At 43.5% G+C, this 23893-nt stretch overlaps 1 protein-coding gene across 1 annotated transcript in view; it reads right to left on the bottom strand.

The window, feature by feature from the left end:
- zgc:154142 (uncharacterized protein LOC555481 homolog) overlaps nucleotides 1–23893 on the bottom strand; it is a 54282-nt gene that overhangs the window by 12858 nt on the left and 17531 nt on the right. Inside the window, 10 exon segments of the mRNA XM_046327552.1 lie at nucleotides 3262–3319; nucleotides 4193–4435; nucleotides 6050–6190; nucleotides 8004–8225; nucleotides 9654–9836; nucleotides 11655–11769; nucleotides 13158–13255; nucleotides 13690–13830; nucleotides 15488–15581; nucleotides 20684–20811. Coding sequence (XP_046183508.1) covers nucleotides 3262–3319; nucleotides 4193–4435; nucleotides 6050–6190; nucleotides 8004–8225; nucleotides 9654–9836; nucleotides 11655–11769; nucleotides 13158–13255; nucleotides 13690–13830; nucleotides 15488–15581; nucleotides 20684–20811 — 1423 coding nt within the window.

The raw sequence follows: 23893 nt of genomic DNA, 5'->3' as shown, positions 1-23893 counted from the left end.
CTGTCTGGGTTGGTGCCCCTCCTTGGGTTGTGCCGTGGCGGAGATCTTTGTGGGCTATACTCGGCCTTGTCTCAGGATGGTAAGTTGGTGATTGAAGATATCACTCTAGTGGTGTGGGGGCTGTGCTTCGACAAAGTGGGTGGGGTTACAGGGCCTCCCGGGTGGTGCAGTGGTTAAGGGCACTGTACTGCAGAAGCCAGCTCTGCCACCAGAGACTCTGGGTTCGTGCCCAGGCTCTGTCGTAACCGGCCGCGACAGGGAGGTCTGTGGGGTGACGCACAATTGGCCTAGCGTCGCCTGGGTTAGGGAGGGGTTAGCCGGTAGGGATATCCTTGTCTCATTGCGCACCAGCGACTCCTGTGGCGGGCCGGGCATAGTGCGCGCTAACCAAGGTTGCCAGATGCACAGTGTTTCCTCCGACACATTGGTGCGGCTGGCTTCCGGGTTGGATGGCGCTGTGTTAAGAAGCAGTGCGGCTTGGTTGGGTTGTGTATCGGAGGACGCATGACTTTCAACCTTCGTCTCTCCCAAGCCTGTACGGAAGTGGGTGGGGTTATATCCTTCCTGTTTGGCCCTGTCCTGGCTCAGCCTCCAGTATTTATGCTGCAGTAGTTTATGTGTCGGGGGGCTAGGGTCTTGTTATAGGGTTTGTTATATCTGGAGTACTTCTCCTGTCTTATCCGGTGTCCTGTGTGAATTTAAGTATGCTCTCTCTAATTCTCTCTTTCTTTCTCTCTCTCTCTGAGGACCTGAGCCCTAGGACCATGCCTCAGGACTACCTGGTATGATGACTCCTTGCTGTCCCCAGTCCACCTGGCCGTGCTGCTGCTCCAGTTTCAACTGTTCTGCCTGCGGCTATGGAATCCTGACCTGTTCACCGGACGTGCTACCTGTCCCAGACCTATTATTTGACCATGTTGGTCATTTATGAACATTTGAACATCTTGGCCATGTTCTGTTATAATCTCCACCCGGCACAGCCAGAAGAGGACTGGCCACCCCTCATAGCCTGGTTCCTCTCTAGGTTTCTTCCTAGGTTTTGGCCTTTCTAGGGAGTTTTTCCTAGCCAACGTGCTTCAACATCTGCATTGCTTGCTGTTTGGGGTTTTAGGCTGGGTTTCTGTACAGCACATTGAGATATCAGCTGATGTGCGAAGGGCTATATAAATACATTTGATTTGATTTGGTTCCAAACTTCATCCATTTAAGAATGATGAGGCCACTGTGTTCTTAGGGAACTTCAAAGCTGCAGAAATGTTTTAGTACCCTTCCCCAGAGCTGAGCCTCGACACAAACCTGTATCGGAGCTCTACAGACAATTCCTTTGACCTCATGGTTTAGTTTTTGCTCTGACATGCACTGTCAACTGTGGGATCATATATAGACAGGTGTGTGCCTTTCCAAATCATGTCCAATCAATTGATTTTACCACAGGTGAACTCCAAATCAAGTTGTAGAAACATCTCAAGGATGATCAATGGAAACATGATGCACCTGAGCTCAATTTCTTGTCTCATAGCAAAGGGTTTATTTCTATATTTTATACATTTGCAAAAATTCTCAAAACCTGTTTTCACTTTGTTATTATGGGGTATTGTGTATAGATTGCTGAGGATTTAAAAAAATACATTTAATCAATCAATTTTAGAATAGGGCTGTAACGTAGCAACATGCTGAAAACGCAAAGGGATCTGAATACAGTGCCTTGCGAAAGTATTCGGCCCCCTTGAACTTTGCGACCTTTTGCCACATTTCAGGCTTCAAACATAAAGATATAAAACTGTATATTTTTGTGAAGAATCAACAACAAGTGGGACACAATCATGAAGTGGAACGACATTTATTATTTCAAACTTTTTTAACAAATCAAAAACTGAAAAATTGGGTGTGCAAAATTATTCAGCCCCTTTACTTTCAGTGCAGCAAACTCTCTCCAGGTTCAGTGAGGATCTCTGAATGATCCAATGTTGACCTAAATGACTAATGATGATAAATACAATCCACCTGTGTGTAATCAAGTCTCCGTATAAATGCACCTGCACTGTGATAGTCTCAGAGGTCCGTTAAAAGCGCAGAGAGCATCATGAAGAACAAGGAACACACCAGGCAGGTCCGAGATACTGTTGTGAAGAAGTTTAAAGCCGGATTTGGATACATAAAGATTTCCCAAGCTTTAAACATCCCAAGGAGCACTGTGCAAGCGATAATATTGAAATGGAAGGAGTATCAGACCACTGCAAATCTATCAAGACCTGGCCGTCCCTCTAAACTTTCAGCTCATACAAGGAGAAGACTGATCAGAGATGCAACCAAGAGGCCCATGATCACTCTGGATGAACTGCAGAGATCTACAGCTGAGGTGGGAGACTCTGTCCATAGGACAACAATCAGTCGTATATTGCACAAATCTGGCCTTTATGGAAGAGTGGCAAGAAGAAAGCCATTTCTTAAAGATATCCACAAAAAGTGTCGTTTAAAGTTTGCCACTTTTTGGCAACAATGCAAAATGTTATGTTTGGCGTAAAAGCAACACAGCTAATCACCCTTAACACATCATCCACACTTTCAAACATGGTGGTGGCAGCATCATGGTTTGGGCCTGCTTTTCTTCAGCAGGGACAGGGAAGATGGTTAAAATTGATGGGAAGATGGATGGAGCCAAATACAGGACCATTCTGGAAGAAAACCTGATGGAGTCTGCAAAAGACCTGAGACTGGGACGGAGATTTGTCTTCCAACAAGACAATGATCCAAAACATAAAGCTAAATCTACAATGGAATGGTTCAAAACTAAACATATCCAGGTGTTAGAATGGCCAAGTCAAAGTCCAGACCTGAATCCAATCGAGAATCTGTGGAAAGAACTGAAAACTGCTATTCACAAATGCTCTCCATCCAACCTCACTGAGCTCGAGCTGTTTTGCAAGGAGGAATGGGAAAAATGTTCAGTCTCTCGATGTGCAAAACTGATAGAGACATACCCCAAGCGACTTACAGCTGCAATCGCAGCAAAAGGTGGTGCTACAAAGTATTAACTTAAGGGGGCTGAATAATTTTGCACGCCCAATTTTTCAGTTTTTGATATGTTTAAAAAGTTTGAAATATCCAATAAATGTCGTTCCACTTCATGATTGTGTCCCACTTGTTGTTGATTCTTCATAAAAAAATACAGTTTTATATCTTTATGTTTGAAGCCTGAAATGTGGCAAAAGGTCGCAAAGTTCAAGGGGGCCGAATACTTTCGCAAGGCACTGTACTTACAGTGATGTTGTCCTAAGGTTTGGGCTGTATAGGGGCCTCAGTGGGAACAGGCTGGGTAAGGGTTAGGTACCTACCTACAGTGATGTTGTCCTAAGGTTTGGGCTGTATAGGGGCCTCAGTGGGAACAGGCTGGGTAAGGGTTAGGTACCATCACCAACTTGTTGCCCTTAGTTGTGATGGTGGCTGGGAGTTGGTCACCACACCATGGACCTGGTAAGTAAAAACAACAACACCAGATGCTTCTACTGCTACTGCTACTTCTACTACTACTAATAGTACTACTACTACTGCTACTTCTACTAATGGTGCTACCACTACTGCTACTACTACTGCTGCTACTAGTGCTGTTTCTAGTGCTACTACTACTGCTGCTACTAGTGCTGTTTCTAGTGCTACTACTAGTGCTAATAGTGCTGCTTCTACTAGTGCTACTACTGCTACTACTACTACTGCTGCTACTACTACTACTGCTGCTACTAGTGCTGCTACTAGTGATTTCATTTTCCCATACGGAAAATATATTAACCCCTACAAAAAATACATTCACTATAATCCACATAATTATTCTCATTTCCTGTTGCTGAAGGATTACTTTCCTGCTATAGCAATCTGGCTCAAATTAAGATTCAACATCTGTACTACTACTACTACTGCTTCTACTACTACTGCTACTAGTGCTGCTATTACTACTACTACCACTACTACTAGTGCTACTAGTGCTACTAGTGCTACTACTACTACTACTGCTACTAGTGCTGTTACTACTACTACTACCACTATTACTACTACTAGTGCTACTACTACTACTACTCTGTAACTTATCATTTTATTTATAAATAACCTTTCATAAAATTGGGTAACAATGTGCTGATGGTAAAATAGCTGCAGCACTATTCAATCAAATGTTTAAAATCACCATAGTTGTACTCACTGTGTTTTGTACTCTCAGCTCCGTCATTATAGATGTCGTACGCCACCATGTTATCCAAGCATTTGGAAGTGAAAATGTCCTTGGCTTCCACGTCGAAGTGGGTGAACGTCAGAGTTATGTTCTTCCCTTTGGGCACCTCCACACTCCACATGCACTCGCTGGCTACCTTGTAGTTCATAGGCCAGTTCTGAGACTTAATAACCCCTTTTAACTCATGGGAGGCCCCTCCGCATCCCTGGATCGCTGTGGAATGAAGGTGGGGGTTAGTGTGTGTACATACTGTATGCATGTGTGTGTGTGTACTACTCTGTAACTTGCCCATTCATGGGTCAGTGTACTCTGTGTGTTATAGATGTCGTGCCACCATGTTATCCAAGCATTTGGAAGTGTGTCCTTGTGTGGTGGGTGTGTGTGTGTGTGTGTGTTCATAGTGCCAGTTCTGAGACTTAATAACCCCTTTTAACTCATGTGTGCATCCCTGTGTGTGGAATGAAGGTGTGTGTGTGTGTGTGTGTGTGTGTGTGCGTTTGCCCATTCATGGGTCAGTGTGTGTGTGTGTGTGTGTGTGTGTAAGTGCATGCAAATGCGTCCTTGTGTGGGTGTGTGTCTGAATGATGATAGTGGGCAGACGGGATATAAACAGATTAGAGTAGATGAGCTGCAGCCTCCTCAACATTAGCCAGAGAGCAGAGTAGAATTTACTCAGCAGTAAGCACAGTGTGTCACAGTGATAAACAGCCAGTGCAAGCCTATGCAATACACCCTAATGTAGCTGGTCGATCAGCCCTGGTATCTGGCTCTCCCTGTTTATTTAAAGATGGAGTGTATGTGTGTTTACTCAGATGGAGCGGGTCCGTGCTGGTCGATCAGCCCTGGTATCTGGCTCTCCCTGTTTATTTAAAGATGGAGTGTATGTGTGTTTACTCAGATGGAGTGGGTCCGTGCTGGTCGATCAGCCCTGGTATCTGGCTCTCCCTGTTTGTTTAAAGATGGAGTGTATGTGTGTTTACTCAGATGGAGTGGGTCCGTGCTGGTCGATCAGCCCTGGTATCTGGCTCTCCCTGTTTGTTTAAAGATGGAGTGTATGTGTGTTTACTCAGATGGAGTGGGTCCGTGCTGGTCGATCAGCCCTGGTATCTGGCTCTCCCTGTTTATTTAAAGATGGAGTGTATGTGTGTTTACTCAGATGGAGCGGGTCCGTGGAGTTTGGAACAGAAATAAACGTTTAATACATCCACTTTACATACATATTGATATCTCTTTAAATGTGGGTGTTGACGCCCAAAACCTTGGGTGTTGACATCCATAAACTGAAATGTCTGAACTACTCAAAAAAAACTGTAGTATAACGGCAGAAAACGGCAAGGTAAAACGGCAGTTGAAAACATTAAAGCTACCACATCAGAATGAATGACTTAACAAAAAACAACTCCTCCTTCAGACCACCTCACCCCTTTCCCAACTGAAATGTCAAGCCCTCTGATAGATCAATTATAATCATGATCAAATCATTTTCCCTCGTTTGACCAGTGTACCCTGACCTGTGCTTTCTCAGTACTTACCACTCATACGTCTCGTTCTATGACGTTGCTCCTGTCATAAATACGCCCTGGGAATCTCAAGTTCACTTTATGGCCGGTCATTATTAGTAGTGGAGCTGCCTCAGCGATATAAGGTGCCTCAGGTGTGTGTGTGTGTGTGTGTCTGTGTTTGTGTGTGTGCGTACAGATTCACATGTGTGCACATTTGCACGTGCATGTGCATGTGTGAGCACGTTCGTGTGCATGCGTTTGTGTGAATGTGTGTGTGTGTGTGTGTGTGTGTGTGTGTGTAAGCGGAGAAAGCTGGGATTATTACCGGCAATGTCCTCAGGATACACGGCCTCCCACTTGGCGGAGAAGCCTCGGTCAGAGAGACGTGAGTCGGACAGGAAGCTCAGGGACATCTTGTTATTGGCACTGACCACCACAGGGGGAAGGACGTAGCCACAGTGTGTGCCTGGGATGGAGAAGGAACGGAAATTAGGAGTATTGGATTGGAGGAGAGGGAGAGAGACCTATTACTAATATAGAAACATAAGAGTAGTAACCAGAATTTCAAATACACAAATGTTAATTTCCATGCATACCAATGTTGGTCTAGCAAAGATATGGAATCATTAGACATTCAATAGACATTACAGAGAACAGACAGATTTCTGATGAGGCACGGTCTTCTCATCGATAAAGAACATGTTAGTCATAATGTAAATATAACCTTGAAAAATAAGACACATCAATCAAATTGTTTAACGTCACCTAAAGGTCTACGGGTACAACATCTCAGAAAACATACTCCTCCCCTTTCAACATTTACTACTCCCTACACTACCTCAGTAACTATAGATTTATTAAATGAAGGAGATCAGAGTTTTGAAATGACAAGCACTAACTGAAGCGCGTACAATGGAGGAGTCTGTATTTCTATTGCCCTTTGTCTGTGTGGCAGCCTGGTGTTTTGCTCCTGTACTTGTTAGGTTTAATGTGTGCAGTCAGGGGCCAACCATGCCCTCCACTACCCTGTTCTGACAGTAACTATAGATTTATTAAATGAAGGAGATCAGCGCACATGCACACACACGGAAGGAGAGCAAAATATCTGTCATCCTAAATGTTTTGACATCAGCTTGAATACCACACTGAATAGGGTGTAGGGAGAAGTTGACCCATGTGAATCGTGGGTCAGTTAAAACATTTCCTCACTAATGCTTAAGGTTAGGATTGGGGGAGGGAAAGCTGATCCTAGATCTGTACCTAGGGGAAACTTCACCCCAGAGCACTAAATAGTGTTCTTTGGATGGTGTTATGGCTTCAGCGTCTTCCAAGGGATATGTCTTCTTTAACGCAGAAACAAAGCTGTTTCCTTTCTTTCTGCCCCCATTGTCTCTCAACTTAACACACACACACACACACACACACACACACACACACACACACACACACACACACACACACACACACACACACACACACACACACACACACACACACACACACACACACACACACACACACACACACACACACACACACACACACCGCAGGTGCAATTGTCTCCACTCTACTTCTGCTACAGAGTGTTCTGTTAGTTTTATCTCTATCAGACTCCAGCTTTCTGATGTGAATAACAAGGAGGTCACATTTACAGTTCCCTAGCCTCGCTCCTTCTCTGGGGAGAGATCCTAATCAACAGCTTTACTGCCCTGAGGACAGGAGACAGGCACTGGCACACTCAGCATACTAGCCTAGCTTGGTGCTTGGTGCTCTGTCCAGGAGTCCCCATTCTGCTCAGCATATGCTTATCTGCTGTCTCTTGCTACTTGATTTGTTTGTTGTGTGTATGTGTGTGTGTCCCTCATTTGACAAACAGCTTGTTTGGGAAATACGAGGGGGAGTGGGTCCATAGGTTATCGCCTGGCCCCCACTGCCGCCATTTGGGGGTTTGGCATAGTTTGGATGGGCAGGCACATCTTACTAACAAGAAACTAGGGGCTGGTAGCCATTTTGGCGTTTGGCTACAGATACTGTAGGTGGGTATTGTGGGTGGCTTGTCTTATCAATGGACTAATGGCTGTCAGAGAATACACTGGGTGCCATTTTGGGGCGTTCATAAAGACCGACGAGCAATTTGGACGGTCCATCTGAGTTTACCAAACAACAACAACAAACAACCAGAGGTGTCTGTCCTCTATGACACCATTTGGAGCCATTTTGGATCTCCATAATAACACATTAACAGGGGACCCAGGTTGGGTGGACAGGCTGTAACTTACCAAGCGCCTGGAGGTTGTCAGAAACTACAAGCTTGTCTTCGCCACACTGGCCCGCCTCTCCCGTGACGGACATGTTTGTGACGTGCAGTTTGACCAGGAAGCCTTCCGGAGCTGTGATGTTCCAGGAGCAGTGAAGATTCCCGGGATACGCATCTGGGAATCCCATAGAATGGATCTCCCCTTTACGGCCAAACAGCGTTCCGACACCACCGCAGCCTGAGTCTGTAGCAGAGAACATGAAGCTTGGGTTAGTGATGAATGGACAAAGCTTAGGGTTATGGGAGACTCCCTCGAGCACGCACACACACAAAAATGACACACCCACCCTATTGTTTTGGCCGCATTCATTTTTATTTAAAGGACAACTCCACCCAAAAATATATTTTGGGTGTTTGTTTAATTAGTCCATTGTTGACATAGTCCCAATATGTTTTGCTTGTCAGCAATCAAGTTTTCAAGATATGTAACTTTCAAAATACAGAAATCATCCCCGTATGATGCATTTTGCACCATATGATGGGATATTTTCTGTACTTTGAAAGTTACATATCTTGAAAACTTGATAGCTGACAAGCAAAACGTTTTGGCACTATGTCAACAATAGACTAATGAAACAAATACCAAAAGATAGTTTGGTGGTGGAATTGTCCTTTAAGCTGCCCGTCAGCCTCTTATCATTGTGTCTATGTTAGGAGAAAGGCAGCGATAACCATTATGCCAGCATATCACACTGGTGATTATTTACCAACAAACACTGCTCATCAATCAGCTGGTTTAAACTGATCTTCACAACATAGACAACAATTTACATCTGTTCAACTGCGTCGCAAATGGCACCCTATTCACTATATACAGTAGTGCACTACTTTTGATAGGGCTCTGGTCAAAAGTAGTGCACTATATAGGGAATAGGTTGTCATTTGGGATGCACAGTTAGAGTATGGAAGTTGCTAGAGGCAAAATTATGCCTGCTATGTATGCCTGCTGTGTGTAATGTGGACATAGTTTATCAATTTATCTCGCTGAGGAAATCAATCCTTCCATATCATTTAAATGAATGAAAAACTAGAAAAAGAGGCGAGTTTTGACAGAAATGTTCTGGTGAGGAAGGTTTAACAACATCGATAGTGTTGCTGCTGCAAGCCACTGAATTCCAATCAATTATACCACGGAGAGAGCTCCCATATTTCAACTGGAGTCAAGAGGAGGAGGAAGGAGGGCTACCTGCAGAAAGTCAATACGGCTGTAACTGTGGCATACCAAGTACTCGGTCTATATGAAAATCACAACTAGAAATACAGGCTAATTCCTAGAAGGGGCATATAACCTCTGAACGCGGCAATCTGACTGATCCACTCATAGATATATAACTGATATATTGTCTATGGGTACACTCATAGATATAGAACTGATATATTATCTATGGGTACACTCATAGATATAGAACTGATATATTATCTAGATATATTGTCTATGGGTACACTCATAGATATAGAACTGATATATTGTCTATGGGTACACTCATAGATATAGAACTGATATATTGTCTATGGGTACACTCATAGATATAGAACTGATATATTGTCTATGGGTACACTCATAGATATAGAATCCTATGTTATTCTATGGTTTTCCCCGTAGTGTACTCACCAGTTATAGCTAGTGTTGTGGGCATCATGGTGGTAGGCTTGACCGTGGTCGGGATGAGGCCGGTCTTGGTGAATGTGGCACTGAAACCCTTGGAGGTGAAAGTGGCATCGCTTTTGAAACGCACCACTATCGTGTTGCCACTGGAATCCACGCGGCCTGGATTCTTACTACCACAGAATCGACCTGTGAGAAAACAACATTTCACTGTTCAGAAACCCCTGAAGAGTTCGATTAGGCCACTAATCAAACTACACAGTTAGTTATAATAACCCAAACTCCAATTTGTGGTACACTGATGTAAAACCTGGGCAGGCCTTATGCACCACTTGAATTGACCAAACAGTGACGCCAATTATTATTTGATTAATTCACACAAGTATTATACAGGTCTCCGCATACATAGTAAGCTTAATAATAACTATAAATACAGCTATTTTGCATAACTTCTGTTTGTAGAGATTACATTTACATGCCAGTCTAATTTGGGAACCTCTCTCTATTTTTCCATCTTCCTACCCAAAACCTTTAATGGACATCATATCTTATTCATGCAGCCTGAAGTGAATTTGAGTGTTGCTGTGTGCATAGTTGATTTCACTCCCCACAGCCTGTTTCAACTGCTCCTGTTGCATGTCGATTACCATGCAATACCTCCTAAAACTAGTTGATTTCACTCCCCACAGCCTGTTTCAACTGCTCCTGTTGCATGTCGATTACCATACAATACCTCCTAAAACTAGTTGATTTCACTCCCCACAGCCTGTTTCAACTGCTCCTGTTGCATGTCGATTACCATACAATACCTCCTAAAACTAGTTGATTTCACTCCCCACAGCCTGTTTCAACTGCTCCTGTTGCATGTCGATTACCATGCAATACCTCCTAAAACTAGTTGATTTCACTCCCCACAGCCTGTTTCAACTGCTCCTGTTGCATGTCGATTACCATGCAATACCTCCTAAAACTAGTTGATTTCACTCCCAACAGCCTGTTTCAACTGCTCCTGTTGCATGTCGATTACCATACAATACCTCCTAAAACTAGTTGATTTCACTCCCCACAGCCTGTTTCAACTGCTCCTGTTGCATGTCATTACCATACAATACCATAAAACAATTTCACCTCAGCCTAAAACTAGTTGATTTCACTCCCTAGTTGATTTCAGCCTGTTTCAACTGCTCCTGTTGCATGTCGATTACCATACAATACCTCCTAAAACTAGTTGAAACTAGTTGATTTCACTCCCCACAGCCTGTTTCAACTGCTCCTGTTGCATTACCATACAATACCTCCTAAAACTACTTGATTTCGCCTGTTACCATATTACAATACCTCCTAAAACTAGTTGATTTCACTCCCCACAGCCTGTTTCAACTGCTCCTGTTGCATGTCGATTACCATACAATACCTCCTAAAACTAGTTGATTTCACTCCCCACAGCCTGTTTCAACTGCCAAGTGCTCCTGTTGCATGTCGATTACCATACAATACCTCCTAAAACTAGTTGATTTCACTCCCCACAGCCTGTTTCAACTGCTCCTGTTGCATGTCGATTACCATGCAATATCTCCTAAAACTAGTTGATTTCACTCCCCACAGCCTGTTTCAACTGCCAAGTGCTCCTGTTGCATGTCGATTACCATACAATACCTCCTAAAACTAGTTCATTAGTAAAGTTGCTCAAATTGTGAGACTTAAGAATATATTGATTGTGGGTTTGGAGGATTGAAGAGGTTAAACTCGTTGTCACAGTCTCTCTGTTCTCATAATTGAAAATCCATGACCAAAGCAGCCTATTTTAGAAAATGAATATTTGAGTGTACCCATATTATGAGGGAGGGGTATAATTAGGGTATTTTGACATATTATGAGACTAGTGAATAAGTACATTTTGAGTGTTGGCCTACACATATTGTGCAACAGGTGTGTAGGCCTAAGTATGTCTGTACTATAAGTATCTGCCGTATACCAGAGTTAGCATAACACAGAGTGATGTCATACCCAACATGGCGGAGCCATCGTAGACATCTACGTAATCTCTACAGGCCTCAGGGACCAGGTCGAAGGAGGAGAACGTCAGTCTGATCTTCTCTCCCTCTGGTACAGTGATCCTCCACTGTGGACCACATGCACATATTACTTCATTTCACCACACATTTCTTACACAAACAAATCCATTTAGTTTTTACCACAAACATCCATTTCAAACACAAACACATCCATTTCGTTTGACCACAAACATCCATTTTATACACGAAGATATCCATTTTGTTTGACCATGAGCATTCATTTCATACACAAACACATCCATTTAATTTAAACACAAACATCCATTATATTTCCATGACTTCATCAAACATTCAATCAATTACAAAGATGAAATCAATGATCAAAGATTATACATTGATTATACATTATACAACCACATGCACCAACATGAGTCTGATATTCCTTCTAGTAGATTCTGGTGGGGGTGGGGTTTTTGGCACACAATTGAACGTATTCATATTCCAAGGCAGGGGCTTTCTAAGTAAGGCACAACCTTAAGAAAAACATTACTGATAGAAGTGACATCTCTAGAATAGACACAGTCACTCGTCAGCAGGAAACGGGCAAGGGTGTCCTTTCTCTACATTTCATTTCTATCTACATTGCTTTATGCATAATTTCTCCTCAATGTTCCCATCCATCTCTTTCTCTCTCTTTCTGCCTGGAGGGTGCCCAGGTTGCAGACGGCTGCATGCGCTGCATATTGACACGAGTCATGAATAAAAATCATCCAATATCTCCTGGGCTGTGACGGTTTGGACAGGAGCCCATCCGCCTTAACATCCAAGCCAAGAAGGAGACAGAAAGCAACATGAGCAAGCCAGATAATACACAGCCAAACAACAGGACAAAGCATGAGTCCCAATTGGCAACCTTTCCCCTACATAGTGCACTACTTTTAACCAGAGGCCTATGGGACCTGTAGTGCACTATAAAGGGCTATAGGGTGCCATTTGTGACGCAGCCAAATGATCTAATGATCCAAACCAAGCAAAAGCTGACGTCAAAGCGCTCAGCCGTGCTCCGAACCAAACACGACGCGAGTTGCTCCCCAATCTCCATCCACTATCCAGAACATCAAGCATGGTCAACATCCCCCTGTGTTCAGACGGTGCCTAGTGACCATGGATTTACTAAAGGGGCACCTCATTTGTAAACACCCCAAAATATAGGAGTCCGTTTCCCCACTGATTGTTATTGATGTAGTTAAGCTCCATACAGCACACGACATGACGGACCATGTTATTATTATTCACTTCCTCAGACAGAGAGAAAGGCGCTATTGATTGTAAAGTACCTCACAGAAAGACTGGGGCCATATAAACAACGTGTTGTGGATAATACACCACTTAGTAGAAAGATTCTGCCATGTGTATGGCAGATTGTGTCAGGTACCATGGATGGCATGTCCTTGTGGAAGCCGCTAGTAGTGTGAGAGAGTGTGTGTGTGTGTACTTGGTAGAGAGCCCCGTTCTCATAGTTCTGTGCTGGGAACCCAGGGGTCAGTAGATCACCGCGGTCACCTTGGAGAGCGCCACCAGCCCCGGCTATTTCTGGAAGCAGGGAGTGTGGAGATGGAAAGGACTTCAGCTGACCATCCATCACTTTCTCTCTGTCTCTGTACTCCTTCTATGTATCCTCTCTCTCTCTCTCTCTCTCTCTCTCTCTCTCTCTCTCTCTCTCTCTCTCTCTCTCTCTCTCTCTCTCTCTCTCTCTCTCTCTCTCTCTCTCTCTCCCTCTCTTCTCTCTTTCTCTCTCTCTCTCTCTCTCTCTCTCTCTCTCTCTCTCTCTCTGTCTCTCTCTCTCTCTCTCTCTCTGTCTCTGTCTCTGTCTCTCTCTCTGTCTCTCTCTCTCTCTCTCTCTCTCTCTCTCTCTCTCTCTCTCTCTCTCTCTCTCTCTCTCTCTCTCTCTCTCTCTCTCTCTCTCTCTCCTGAAAAGTTCTGAATGTTCATATCTATGATCACTGTTGATAATGGTGTTATTGTACCTAAAGTACTCTCTGGTGTCACAGCTTGGTACTTCGCTTTGAATCCCTTGTCTGTATTTCTGTCATTGGTGTCAAAGAACAACAACATAGAGTTTCCTAATGACACTATCGACCCGGGTTTGGAGCGCCCACACAACCTCCCTGCAGAGCCAAACAGAACAGAAGAGAAAGAAGAAAACAATATGTGGATTACTGTACATATAGAACCTTTTATGTCAAATTAATAGCTACTGGCCATACGTCTAGACCTACATGTACAGTCCAGTATATCTATATACCATTGATATTTTCAATACATTCCAATAAATGCATGTATGCATTTTTGTTGCTATGTTACAGAAACAGTCGCGTAATGTCAAACATCAATGTGACCTCCCTCTGAAAGTCTGTAATCTTGTAACTGTAAAGGCTGTAACTTAAAGTGGAGTAGTGAAGAGGCAGGCCAGCCAGGCTTATAGGCTGTGTCCGCCGTGGACGCTCTAATTTGGGTTTGACATCAAAGCTCAATCCCTTTATAGCCTTGGAGTGTGGATGGTCCTGTGGGGCTGTGTGTTGAGGGTCTGGGGAATAGGGGACACTGTGTGTGTGAGAGGGAGAGAGAGAGAGAGAGAAGAGAGAGACAGTCCAGAGAGATATTTTCAATAGAAATGAGAGAGAATGAGAGAAAGAATCTTGAGAGAGAGAGAGAGAGAGAGAGAATAGAGAGAGGGAGAGAGAGAGAGAGAGAGAGAGAGAGAGAGAGAGAGAGAGAGAGAGAGAGAGTGAGTGTGTGAGTGTGTGAGGTGTGTCGTGCTGCAGCCAAGGGGCAGAGGAAGTGTTGCGACAACACTGCAGGGTTAGTTATGTGTGTATGTGCGTGTGTGTGTCTGCATCTATTTGTGAAAGCAGAAGTTTGGCTATGTGTTAATGTGTGGCACGGTGGAAAGTGTAACACAGCTGAGAATGATGGCGTGGCCTCACATTTACATCCACCAATCTCTAACTATACAAATACAGAAAGTATAGAAAAGTACAGGAAAAAAAGCGAGTCCTAACCACAAGGTTTAAACATCAACGCTTTTGCACAGTCACCTTAATAGTTCCACCTCACACTTCACATAGCTTCCCTTTGCTGTGCCAGACATCCCAGCGTGTCAGCTAAGAGGTGAGAATGGACAGTTGGAGGGAGAGAGAGAGAGAGAGAGAGAGAGAGAGAGCCTCTGGCTGGGTGTCTAATTCTCCCATCCTGTCAGAAACAGTCTGAAGAGCACACACCATCACCTACAGGCATAATAGAATATGATATGCGGAGTAAATTCAATATTTAAATGTAATATGTTTGCTCAAGTAAATGAGCTTGTAATAAAATGGGTAAAGCTAGTGATAGTGGGGAGAACCTGGTGGTTTGAGTTGTATAAAGTCAAGGAGAAAATATCTGAGGATAGATCAAACAACAGAATATGACTCTACGATGTGCTGGAGATACTGATACTTGTTTTCAACAGGCTCAAAGGACAGAAATGGAATTACATTCCTTTGAATTAAATGTCTTTGTGCCCCACCATACCTTAAGACATACCAAGGATGGATCCCCTACCCTACACCTGTACCCCACCTCTCAAAACCCTGTGTGGATCAATATCTGACCTGTATAGTGAGCTATTTGAGAACACACTACCCCCCACTCCAACACACAAACCTTCGCATATGTCTCCCCCTCAGGTTTCAGTAATAAATGTTGGCCTACCAAACCCTTTGCCTGGATGTATTGGCCTTAATCCACTTAATTAGTCTGGCTCCAGTGTCTCCAGTGTCTTACCGATGACTCCCAGGTTGTCCTGTATTGTAAAGTAGTCTGCTGTGCACAGGTCTGTTGCCTCCAGGGAGAAGTGATCAAACCACAAATGGATCACCTGGAGTAGAGGAAAACAAACAGGCAGGTTTTTATTATTCACTGTCTTAGAGACTAGAGCAGTAGACATACTGCTACTTAGTAGGAGGCTTGACTGTGTGTGTGTGGGGGGTGTGTGCATATGCGTGTGTGTGTGAGTGAGCGAGAGAGAGAGAGAGAGATTAAAATCGAGACGACGGGGAAAAAGAGGGGAGGGAGAGAGAGAGAGGAGAGAGAGAGAGAGAGAGAGAGAGAGAGAGAGAGAGAGAGAGAGAGAGAGAGAGAGAGAGAGAGAGAGAGAGAGAGAGATTCAAATCGAGATGACAGAGAGAGAGAAAGAGAGAGAGAGAGAGAGAGAGAGAGAGAGAGATTCAAATCGAGATGACAGAGAGAGAGAAAGAGAGAGAGAGAGATAGAGAGAGAGAGAGAGAGAGAGAGAGAGAGAGAGAGGAGAGAGAGGGGAGGAGAGAGGAGGGGAGGAGAGAGAGAAAGGGAGAGGGGAGGGGAGAGAGACAGAGAGAGAGAGGAAGGAGAGGGAGGGGGAGAGAGAGAGAGAGAGAAAGAAAGAAAGAAAGAAAGAAAGAAAGAAAGAAAGAAAGAAAGAAAGAAAGAAAGAAAGAAAGAAAGAAAGAAAGGGGGAGAGAGAGGCAGTCTCAGTCTGGCTTGCTTGGCAAAGTGAAAATGTTTTTTGTTTTCCTGTCTCTTCTCCTTCTCCGGATGTCGTAGCTTGAGAGAATGAAAGAGACGGCAGAGCAGCCATCTGTCACGGTGTGGAGCTGTGTTTACCCATGTCTCAGAGCTACATCTGATCTAAGGGCTTTCTGTTCTGTTCGCCTTGCCTACCTACCGTACTGTTATACCCTGGTGTCTGTCTATGGTTGCTTCCTAAATGACACACTATTCCCTATTTAGAACTATGGGCTCTGGTCAAAAGTAGTGCACTACATAAGGAATAGGGTTCCATTTGAGATGCAGACTTATGGCTACGCCTGACATCCTTCCAGCTCAGAGACTCATATCAAAAGCACTATTCCAATGAAAGATCATTGAAATGATGATCTGTTCTGTTGGTGACGGTGATCGAAGGCGTCTTTTAAAGCATTGTTCCGCTGCAGGTTTTGTTCTATATAAGTCAACCAAAGCATTCTGGTTTAGAGTTGGTTTTTAAAGTGCAATATTTTTCAAAATTAGTGATGTAGTTAATTTGATGTTTTTAGTCGTTATCTTAATGGTTTCTGCACCTGCCAAACATTCTCTCTAGCCGCTGTGCATTAATAAAAGATAAGGGGATCCCTTTGATGAATATTTATCAGGGAGACACAGAATCTCCTTTAAGGACAAGAGACCCTGTTCCTTACAATATGATTGGGTTCCCATTTTCCAATTTCCAAAATGGCCGCCTGTCTTTGTGTTCTCTTCTGCTCTGTATGTGCACTGATGGGTGAAAGGACAGGGCATGGAAAGGTGTCTGGCGTGTTACTTCCACCCATCAGCTCCTGTCAGATCAGTGGTCGTCATGGAAATGACATGAGGCTTTTTTAGATTATCTCTTGAAAGTTTAGAATTCTTAAAAAATGCATCCATTCTTCCTTTCTCTCTTCCATGAGGTAGTCAATGATCCAACCAGTGACTACTTCAATTAAGGACGAAAGAAAGAAAGAAAGAAAGAAAGAAAGAAAGAAAGAAAGAAAGAAAGAAAGAAAAAGAAAGAAAGAAAGAAAGAGAAAAGAGGGAGGGAGGCTAGTCAATGACATTTGAACAGAGCCTATGAGACTTAGTTTAGTTTTGACATGTATACTGAACAAAAATATAAACGCAACATGTTAATTGTTGGTCCCATGTTTCATGAGCTGAAATAAAATATCCCAGAAATGTTCCATACTCACAAAAAGCTTATTTCTCTCAAATTTGGTGAACAAATTTGTTTACATCCCTGTTACTGAGCATTTCTCATTTGCCAAGATAATCCATTCACCTGATCAGTGTGGAATATGAAGAAGTTGATTAATCAGCATGATCATTACACAGGTGCACCTTGTGCTGGGGACAAGAAAAAGCCACTCTAAAATGTGCAGTTTTGTCACACAACACAATGCAATTGGCATGCTGACTGCAGGAATGTTCACCAGAGCTGTTGCCAGAGAATGTAATGTTCATTTCTCTGCTTTAGAAAATTTGGCAGTACATCCAACCTGACTCACAACTGCAGACCACATGTAACCACGTCATCCTAGTACCTCTACAAATCAGCCGGGATAGACAATCTGGACCCTCTCTTTCTAAAATGATCTGCCAAAATTGTTGCAACCCCTTTCACTAGCCTGTTCAACCTGTATTTTGTATCTTCTGAGATTCCCATAGATTGGAAATCTGCCGCCATCATCCCCCTCTTCAAAGGGGGAGACACTCTAGACCCAAACTGCTACAGACCTATATCTATTCTACCCTGTCTTTCTGAGGTCTTTGAAAGCCAAGTTAACAAGCAGATCACCGGCCATTTTGAATCTCACCGTACCTTCTCCTCTATGCAATCTGGTTTCAGAGCTGGTCATGGGTGCACCTCAGCCACGCTCAAGGTCCTAAACGATATCATAACCGCCATCGATAAGAGACATTACTGTGCAGCCGTATTCATCGACCTGGCTAAGGCTTTCCACTCTGTCAATCACAACATTCTTATTAGCAGACTCAACAGCCTTGGTTTCTCAAATGAGTGCCTCGCTTGGTTCACCAACTACTTCTCCGATAGAGTTCAGTATGTCAAATCGGAGGGCCTGTTGTCCGGACCTCTGGTAGTCTCTATGGGAGTGCCACAGGGTTCAATTCTCGGGCCGACTCTCTTCTCTGTATACAACAACGATGTCGTTCTCGCTGCTGGTGATTCTTTGATAAACCTCTACGCAGATAACACCATTCTGTATACCTCTGGCCTTTCGTTAGACACTGTGTTAATGAACCTCCAGATGAGCTTCAATGCCATTACAACTCTAATTCCGTGGCCTCCAACAGCCCTTAAACGCAAGTAAAACTAAATGCATGCTCTTCAACAGATCGCTGCATGCACCTGCCCACCCGTCCAGCATCACTACTCTGGACGGTTCTAACTTAGAATATGTGGACAACTACAAATACCTAGGTGTCTGGTTAGACTGTAAACTCTACTTTCAGACTCACATCAAACATCTCCAATCCAAAATTAAATCTAGAATCTGCTTCCTATTTCGCAGCAAAGCATCCTTCACTCATGCTGCCAAACATACCCTCGTAAAACTGACCACCCTACCGATCCTCGACTTCGGCAATGTCATTTACAAAATAGCCTCCAACACTCTACTCAACAAATTGGATGCAGTCTATCACAGTGCCATCCATTGTGTCACCAAAGCCCCATATACTACCCACCACTGTGACCTGTATGCTCTCATGGGCTGGCCCTCGCTTCATACTCGTCGCCAAACCCACTGGCTCCAGGTCATCTATGAGTCTCTGCTAGGTAAAGCCCCACCTTATCTCAGCTCACTGGTCACCATGGCAGCACCCACCCGTAGCACGCACTCCAGCAGGTATATCTCACTGGTCACCCCCAAAGCCATTTCTTCCTTTGGCTGCCTCTCCTTCCAGTTCTCTGCTGCCAATGAGTGGAACGAACTGCACAAATCTCTGAAGCTGGAGACTATTACCTTCCTCACTAGCTTTAAGCACCAGCTGTCAGAGCACCTCACAGATCACTGCACCTGTACATAGCTTATCTGTAAATAGCCCATCCAATCTACCTCATCCCCATACTGTATTTATTTATTTATCTTGCTCCTTTGCACCCCAGTATCTCAACTTGCACATTCATCCTCTGCACATCCTACGATTCCAGTGTTTAATTGCTATATTGTAATTACTTTGCCACCATGGCCTATTTACATGCTGTATATAGATTTTCCTACGGTATTATTGATTGTATGTTTGTTTATTCCATGTGTAACTCTGCTTGTTGTATGTGTCGAACTGCTTTGCTTTATCTTGGTCAGGTCGCAGTTGCAAATGAGAACTTGTTCTCAACTAGCCTACCTGGTTAGATAAAGGTGAAATAAATCAATAAAATAAACCTTCACATCCGGCTTCTTCACCTGCGGGATCGTCTTAGACCAGCCACCCGGACAGCTGATGGAACTGTGGGTTTGCACAACTGAATCATTTCTGCAATAACTGTCAGATAGCGTCTCAGGGAAGCTCATCTGAGTGTTCGTCATCCTCACCAGGGTCTTGACCTTACTGCAGTTTGGTGTCGTACCCAGCTTCAGTGGACAAATGCTCATCTTCAATGGCCACTGGCACACTGGAGTAGTGTGCTCTAAACAGACGAATCCCGGGTTCCAACTGTACCGGGCAGATGGAAGACAACATATATAGCGTTGTGTGGATGAGCATGGTGGTGGTGGAGTTATGGTATGGGCAGGCATGAGCTTCAGACAACGAACACAATTTAATTTGATCAATGGAAATTTGAATGCACACAGATACCGTGATGAGATCCTGAGGCCCAATATCATGCCATTCATCTGCCGACATTACCTCACGTTTCAGCATGATAATGCATAGCTACATGTCGCAAAAATCTGTACACAATTCCTGGAAGCTGAAAATGTCCCAGTTCTTCCATGACCTGCATACTCACCAGACATGTCACCCATTGAGCATGTTTGGAATGCTCTGGATCAACGTGTACGACAGCATGTTCCAGTTCCCGCCAATATCCAGCAACTTCGCACAGTCATTGAAGAGGAGTTGGACAACATTCCACAGACCACAATCAACAGCCTGATCAACTCTAAGCGAACGAGATGTGTCGTGCTGCATGAGGCAAATGGTGGTCACACCAGATACTGACTGGTTTTCTGATCCACACCCCAACCTTTTTTAAAGTGTGGAATCCATAGATTAGGGCCTAATGAATTTAATTGACTGAGATCCTTATATGAACTGTAACTCAGTAAAATCGTAGAAATGGTTGAATATTGCATTTGTATTTTTGTTCAGTGTATTTGTTTGAAGGAAAGAGCACAGTAAAAGGAAAAGAGGTTACTGTATAAAAATCTTAGTGTTTTGAATGTGTTGCATTGTGGTACTTACCATGCCTGGGTCCACAGTGATGTGCCAGCTGCAGCTCATGCCGTTGTCGTAGCTACTGGGGTAATTCATGCTGGTGAACTCCCCGACGGGCCCTTGAGTGCCTGAGGACCCCCGCATCCTGAATTGACCTCTTGTCCCACCACACACACACACACACACACACACACACACACACACACACACACACACACACACACACACACACACACACACACACACACACACACACACACACACACACACACACACACACACACACACACACACACACAATTGATTACATGAACATTCAGTAGATGTGTCAGCTGCAGGGGAACAGCTCTGGGTAATGTTGGCAGAATAATTTGTTTTGATTAGAACCCTTGTTATTGGGCTGTTATGTATAACATGGAAGAGTAACACAATGTCATTATGGAACATCCTGCTGGGACAGACTGTTTGATGATATAGTGGCACTACTTACGTTAATAAGAGTATTCAAATTAAAGTTTGCTTCACCAGTCCCATTAAACAAAAGCAAATGGTAATTGGTAATTAAAGCATTAACATATAGCAATAACATACCCTCATACAATGATATGGCCAATGACAACATGGTCAGCAACTACCCTATACAACCAATACAGTACACGTTTTTTAAATATAATTTACACACATATACACTGAGTGTATCAAATATTAAGAACACCTTGCTAATATTGAGTTGTACCCCTTCTTTTTGTCCTCAGAACAGCCTCAATTATTTGGGGCATGGACTCTACAAGGTGTCAAAATCGTTCCACAGGGATGCTGGTCCATGTTGACTGGATGTTGGCTGGATGTCCTTTGGGTGGTGGACCATTCTTGATACACACAGGAAACTGTTGAGCGTGAAAATCCCAGCAGCGTTGCAGTTCTTGACACACTCAAACCAGTGCGCCTGGCACCTACTACCATACCCTGTTCAAAGGCACTTAAATATTTTGTCTTGCCCATTCACCCTCTGAATGGCACACATACGAAATTCATGTCTCAAATGTCACAAGGCTTAAAAATGCTTCCCTTCATCTACACTGATTGAAGTAGATTTAACAAGTGACTATAATGGATCATAGCTTAATAATGGATCATAGCTTTCACCTGGATCCACCTGGTCAGACTGTCATGGAAAGAGCAGGTGTTCCTAAAGTTTTTGTACACACATATATCTATCCGTATGTTGACTAGTGGTGTATATACAGTGCATTCGGAAAGTATTCAGACCCCTCAACTTTTGCCACATTTTATTATGTTACAGCCTTATTTAAAAATTTATAAAATTGTTATTTTTCGTAATCAATCTACACACAATTCCCAATAATGACAAAGCAAAAACAGGTTTTTAGATTAAAAAAACATTCACATTCACAGAAGGATTCAGTACTTTGTAAAGGCACCTTTGTTGAAGCAGTTTGGAACCACCAAGACTCTTCCTAGATCTGGCCGCCCGGAGAAGGGCTTTGGTCACGGAGGTGACCAAGAACCCGTTGGTCACTCTGACAGAGCTACAGAGTTCCTCTGTGGAGATGGGAGAAACTTCCTGAAGGACAACCATCTCTGCAGCACTCTGCCAATCAGACTTTCATGGTGGAGTGGCCAGACGGAAGCCACTCATCAGTAAAAGGCACATGACAGCCCACTTGGAGTTTGCCAAAAGGCACCTAAAAACTCTCAGACCATGAGAAACAAGATTCTCTGGTCTGATGAAACCAAGATTGAACTCTTTGGCCTGAAAGACAAGCGTCACGTCTGGAAGAAACTGGGCACCATCCCTACAGTGAAGCATGGTGGTGGCTGTGGGGATGTTTTTTAGCGGCAGGGACTGGGAGACTAGTTGGGATTGAGGGAAGGATGAACGGAGCAAAGTACAGAGAGATAGATCCTTGATAAAAACCTGCTCCAGAGCGCTCAGGACCTCAGACTGGGGTGAAGATTCACCTTCCAACAGGACAACGACCTGTATAACGACCTAAGTATACAGCCAAGTCAACACAGGAGTGGTTTCAGGACATGTCTCTGAATGTCCTTGAGTGGCCCTGCCAGAGCCCTAACTTGAACCTGATCTAAAACCTGATCTAAAATGGAGAGACCTTAAAATAGCTGTGCAGCGACACTCCCCATCCAAGCTAACAAAGCTTGCAGAGAAGAATGGGAGAAACTCCCCAAATACAGGTATGTCAAGCTTGTAGCATCATACCCAATAAGACTCAAGGCCGTAATCGCTGCCAAAAGTGCTTCAACAAAGTACTGAAGAAGGGTCTGAATACTTATGTAAATGTGATATTTTCAGTTGTATATTTTTTACAAATTTGCAAACATTTCTAAAAACCTTTTTTTGCTTTGTCATTATGGGGTATTGTGTTTAGATTGATGATAAATGTTTTTTAATACATTTTAGAATAAGGCTGTAGGTAACAAAATGTGGAAAAAATCAAGGGGTCTGAATACTTTTCCCGAATGCTCTGTACAATGTAGACAGAAGCTAGACAGTTTTTGTCCTTTCAATATGACCATCACTTCAAAGTGCAGACATTATTCCTGGGCAAAGTTTATTGAATAAGGGATTTAAAGGACGAATAAAAGGAGAAAGGATATAAAAGGGAGAGAGAGAGAGAGAGAGAGAGAGAGAGAGAGAGAGAGAGAGAGAGAGAGAGAGAGAGAGAGAGAGAGAGAGAGAGAGAGTATTTGCATTATACTAGACCAGTGTACTGTGTGAGTGCTGTCTCTGGAGTCAGCCGTGTCTCCTAAGACAGTCTCACTCATAGAAATGGATGACAGCCATTATTCTTAGGTACGATATGACTGATTTGGCTAACCGAGCCAAGGTAGCGTGGGACAGTGTTAATAACATCATAGATTTTAAAATGATTTAAATGCATTTTTAGGGGTGGGGAGGCTGTAATTTTTGGGAACCAGCACAGAACTGTAAAAAGGCACCAAGATATATTGCAGATAGGTGGACTCTATTATATGATAAATAGATCATCATTGACACCTTGTCAGAAGCCAAAACAACACGCATGTTATATCACATTTTAACTCAGATGATTTGATTGGCTGTTTATATAGATGAAATAGAATGACTCATGGAAAAAATGCAGATGTGACAAATTGAGGATGTATTTGTCATGCTTTCTATGGTGACAGAGTGACACTATATGAAAAATATGTCCAGCCATCCATAACAGTGCA

The sequence above is a fragment of the Oncorhynchus gorbuscha genome, linkage group LG24 (genome assembly GCF_021184085.1).
Source record: "Oncorhynchus gorbuscha isolate QuinsamMale2020 ecotype Even-year linkage group LG24, OgorEven_v1.0, whole genome shotgun sequence".
NCBI lineage: Eukaryota > Metazoa > Chordata > Actinopteri > Salmoniformes > Salmonidae > Oncorhynchus > Oncorhynchus gorbuscha.
The sequence above is the reverse complement of the archived record's forward strand: the minus strand, read 5'-3'. Positions and strand labels throughout refer to the sequence as shown.